The sequence below is a fragment of the Galeopterus variegatus genome, unplaced genomic scaffold, assembly GCF_000696425.1.
Source record: "Galeopterus variegatus unplaced genomic scaffold, G_variegatus-3.0.2 Scaffold9878, whole genome shotgun sequence".
NCBI classification, from domain to species: domain Eukaryota; kingdom Metazoa; phylum Chordata; class Mammalia; order Dermoptera; family Cynocephalidae; genus Galeopterus; species Galeopterus variegatus.
The window spans coordinates 62,933-67,409 of NW_007735989.1; the positions used below are offsets into that span (position 1 = coordinate 62,933).

The following is a 4,477-nucleotide window of genomic DNA, read 5'->3' on the forward strand; positions in this document are numbered from 1 at the left end:
GGAAGCCGGAAAGTTGTTTCTTTTTTTTTTTTTTTTTTCCTTTTTGTCTTTTTTCGTGTCCGGCAACAGATCGCAACCCTCAGTGTCGCGCCCGTACCGGACCGGGACCGGCAACGGGACCGCAACCCTCCGTGCCGCACCCGCACCTCGCTCAGCCAGTGAGCGGGAACCAGTCTGTATGTGGGATCCGAACCCTCGGCGGGAGCCCGGCGCACTGTAGCAGTGCGCCACCGGGCCGGCCCCGGAAAGTTGTTTCTAAGTCAAGAAGTTTCTCGTAAAGGGAAGCGGGGAGGGGCTTGGTGCTGGAGTGGAAGATGAGGCTGGCGGCGGTTTCGTGCTGGTGCTTATTGTGTGTACAATGGCGCGGGTCACGTCCAAAATCCATCAGGGATGTATAGGCCAGCCCCCACAGCAAAGAATTATCAGTCTAAAATGTCAGTAGTGCTAAGGTTGAGAAATCTTGCTCTAGAACAATTGGGTTTCATGCCTTATTTTTCCAGAACAAGTGAGATATCCAATGTTAGCTTCTAAAGCGTGCCTACTGATGAGCTTGATTCTTTTAGAACTGGCTGTTCTTCAGTAGCAGCAAATATTTATTAATCACTAATTTTTGGTTTTGTTTTTGTTTGGCAGCTGTCCAGTATGAGGATCCAAACCTTTGACCTTGAATCACCATGTTGTATTCAGAATATGTATTAAGCGTGATTGGGGATACAGAAAGGCATTAGACATTATCTGTACCCTCAGGGAGTTTAGAGACTTCTGGAGGAGGTAAAAGGGATCTGGTTAGTTTGCTCCTGGCTGCAGATGAGCACTCCCTAGATTCCAGGAGCTATTGCATGCAGTAGTGGCTGTACTCATAGACTATCCTGATTGAGGTGGCACTGCTGGCTTAAGTGAACCTTCCCAATAGCTAACTCCTTCTTCCCACAGTTTTGCAATGCCCACCAAAACCATGGAGATGTTGCGGCTGCCAGACCAAGGCAGCAAGATGTTCCTGGACGCAGTCCTTACCACCCATGAGCGAGTGGTTCAGGTAGGCATTCTGAACCCCAAATGTATTTGCTTCTTCTGGTTCTTCTTTCTGTCCATTTTTTCTCATTCTCTCATGCCCTTTTCTTCCTCCTTCCTGCCCCTCGAAAATGGTGTTCTCCAAGGTTCAATTCTTGACCCTTCCATCTCTCCTTTTATACCTTCCCCTTATGCAATATCATTTATTCTCCTGGCCTCACTGACCATCATTGTATACTGATAACCTCCAGGTATATATATATATCCAGTTATGATCTGTTGGCTGAGCTTCAACCCTGATATCCAGTTATCTACTGGACTTCATTAGAACGCTAAAGAGGTGCCTTCCCTACACTCAGTGTACGCAAAACTAGAGGGGCTTCTTTTCCTCTTTTTCTATAATCTTCTGCACCTTTGAGCTAATGCTTGACCCTTCTTTGTCCTCTGATATCCATTTATTCACCAAATTCTTTTTTTTTAAATTTAATTAATGAATTTATTTCTGTGGCTGGCTGGTACAGGGATCCAAACCCTTGACCTTGGTGTTATAACACCATGCTCTAACCAACTGAGCTAACTGCCCAGCCCATTCACCAAATTCTATAGCTTTTACCTCCTAAAAATCTTTCAGATCCATCCACTTTGCTTTACCTCCATACCAGTGTGATCACATTGTCATTTTCCTGTTCAAAAACCCTCAGTGGTTTCCTTTTAGCTCTAGCAGTTATCCTGTATTTTTTCCTGCAGGAACAGATGGGTGACAATCACACCACCATGAGGATGCCCAGAGTTATTAAAAATTCACAGCTTATCAGCTTTAGCATCATCCTCCTTTTTTATAACAGCTTTATTCAGAATATACTGGACATATCGTACAATACACCCATTTAAAGTACACAGTTAAATGGTTTCTAGTATATTCAAAGAGTAATGCAACCATCACCACAATCAGTTTTAGAACATTTTCATCACCCTCAAAAGACACCCTGTATGTATTAATAGTCACTCCTCTTTCTTTGTTCCCTCAGCCCCTTGCAACCACTAATCTACTTTCTGTCTCAATGGATTTATCTCTTCTGGGCATTTTATTTAAATGGAATTGTATGATATATGGCCTTTTGTGTCTGGCTTCTCACACTTAGCATTATGTTTTCAAGGTCCATCCATGTTGTAGCATGCATAAGTACTTCATTCCTTTTTATTGACAAATAATATTCCATTATATATTCTGTTCCCTTTTTGATCCACTCAAGCATAACATCAAAATAATGAGAGAATGTTAAAGTAGTAACACCTTAAATCTAAATATTCTAATTTTTAAAATAATGTACTTACAATCTTTGGTTCTTTAAATGTTATGAGGAATAAATTATTTGTGAAAAAAAAAAAAACAATAACACCTGATTTGAATCAGAAAGTCAGCCTGGACTTGGTAACTCTTGGTCCATTTATGACATCCATTGCCTATAGGAGTAATATTGACAGTGACCACCTCAGCAGGCAAATACCTTGGCAGATGGCTAGAGAAATCCCATAGAAGCCAGGCTCAGAAAATAGCCCTGGATGTTATCTTCCACCCTAGGGCCCTCCAGCTCTACTGGAGCTGGCATTTGAATCCATGACATGTCTGCCCAGTCACCTGGCTTTCAATGCCCTCCCTTAGAGTATCTTCTTTCATTTGCAGATCAGCGGTTTGAGTGCTACGTTTGCAGAGATTTTCTTGGAAATAATACACAGCAATCTTCCTGAAGGAGTCAAATTGTCAGTGAAGGAGGTAAGTGCTAGTTTGAGAAGAGGCCCCCTAGTGGCCTACTTGTGCTCAAAATAAGGATAAGAAGATCTGGACTGCCTGGCTGTAGGAACAACAGAGAAATGTGGATAATTTAGCCCAGATAATAATTAGGAAAGGTATGCAGTCTGGTGGTACCATGATCATTATTCTGGCTCTTCTGAGGCATCAGGGAGGATGCTTTGTGGACCACAGGAGCTGACCTCCATCACAGCATGCTGATATTAGGGGTGAGCCCATTGACACTCCAAAATTATCTTAGGCAGTCGCATGGCAGAAAGAACATGATTAAAGATTATATAAACCCTGTGGGTAGCCACACCATACACACACAAAAGATTATATTCAATATAATAATTCAGAACACATATTGGAAAATATATTTTAGAGAGAAGTTTCCTGGATCTTGCTGTAGCCTGACTGAATAAATTCAGTCAGAATGCCAACCAGAAAGATGTTTGGTCAGGCATGGAAAACTTGCAAAACATTAAGAACCTTAACCTAAATACTGAGTATTTGGATCCAGTTGCCAAGATGATCCTTATGACACAGATACATCAGGTCATTTTAGACCGTTGCCATATGCATCATGCAGCTCCCATTGATTTGAGTCCATGTGTGCCAGCTTCTTCTGGTTGTTATTTGGGTTTCACATAGATCATACAGGGAGAGAATGTACTGGTCATGCTGACTTAAAATATTCCAATTCCTGTGAGTGTTATTTCTATTGTAAATAGATAATTTTGACATTCTTTCTTTTTTAAATGCTTCTATTGTTATAGTTATAGCATTTTGGCATTAGTTTTTTATATGCCTGTCTTCTCTCACTAGACTGTAAGTTCAGTGAAAGCAAGGAGGAAGTCTGATTCACCTTCAAATCCCTGGTACATAATACAAATCTGGTACCTAGTTGATACTCAGTAAAAGTTAGTTGAATCTGTATCATTTTCTACAGAGCTACCTGATGGGCCCTTTTTTGGATGTGAGCATATTTGGGTAACTAAAAGCTCTGCAGTAATTCCCACCTATTTTCTTTTCCTTCTTCCCAGCACACTGAAGAAGACTTCAAAGGAAGGTTCAAAGCTCGGCCAGAACTGGAGGAACTGTTGGCCAAGTTGAACTAGCTATTGCAGACCCTTTCATGCCAACACTGGTGATACTGAGTGCCAGGGAGAAGAGCTTCCTGGCTGGTTATAGTTAAGCAGGATACTGTGATCCTTAGATTTAATAAGTACACATCCTCACAGCCAGGAATCCTCTCCTCTGTGGCGTGGCTGTGCTTTCCAGTTTGTTACCACTTTGAGCTAACCTTCATTATCCTCCATCTAATAAAAATCTGCTGCTGCTGGTGTCTGTATGTGTGTGTGTATGTTTACGTGTATATGAGAAAGAGAGATAGGGAAAGATCGGCCCATCCTGTGGAGTATCTTTGACTAAGGGACTCTATTTTCTCTTTGATGCTTTAGTACAGAAGCATGTTCCCCTTCTGTATTTCTCCAATTAGAGCTGACTCATCCTTAAAAGTAATGTGGCATGAAGTCCTGAAGTGAAGCAAAGGATCATAACATAAGTAAACTCTCTTGGGTGGAAGTCATAGGGAGGGAGATTTTGGCTTTGTATATGAAAAAAGTCTATTACAGATAGAATTGGGATCTGTCCATAAGTAAAATAAATTGC

General features: G+C 41.5%; 1 protein-coding gene across 2 annotated transcripts in view; it reads left to right on the top strand.

Annotated features, from left to right (window-relative positions):
- LOC103609635 (39S ribosomal protein L48, mitochondrial) overlaps positions 1-4,157 on the top strand; it is a 50,322-nt gene extending 46,165 nt beyond the window's left edge. For both annotated transcript variants that reach the window (XM_008593934.1, XM_008593933.1), the window contains exons 6-8: positions 934-1,036; positions 2,696-2,785; positions 3,850-4,157. In XM_008593934.1, coding sequence (XP_008592156.1) covers positions 934-1,036; positions 2,696-2,785; positions 3,850-3,924 — 268 coding nt within the window. In that variant the 3' untranslated portion in view covers positions 3,925-4,157. The remainder of the gene's footprint in view (positions 1-933; positions 1,037-2,695; positions 2,786-3,849) is intronic.
- Positions 4,158-4,477: the final 320 nt, after the last annotated feature.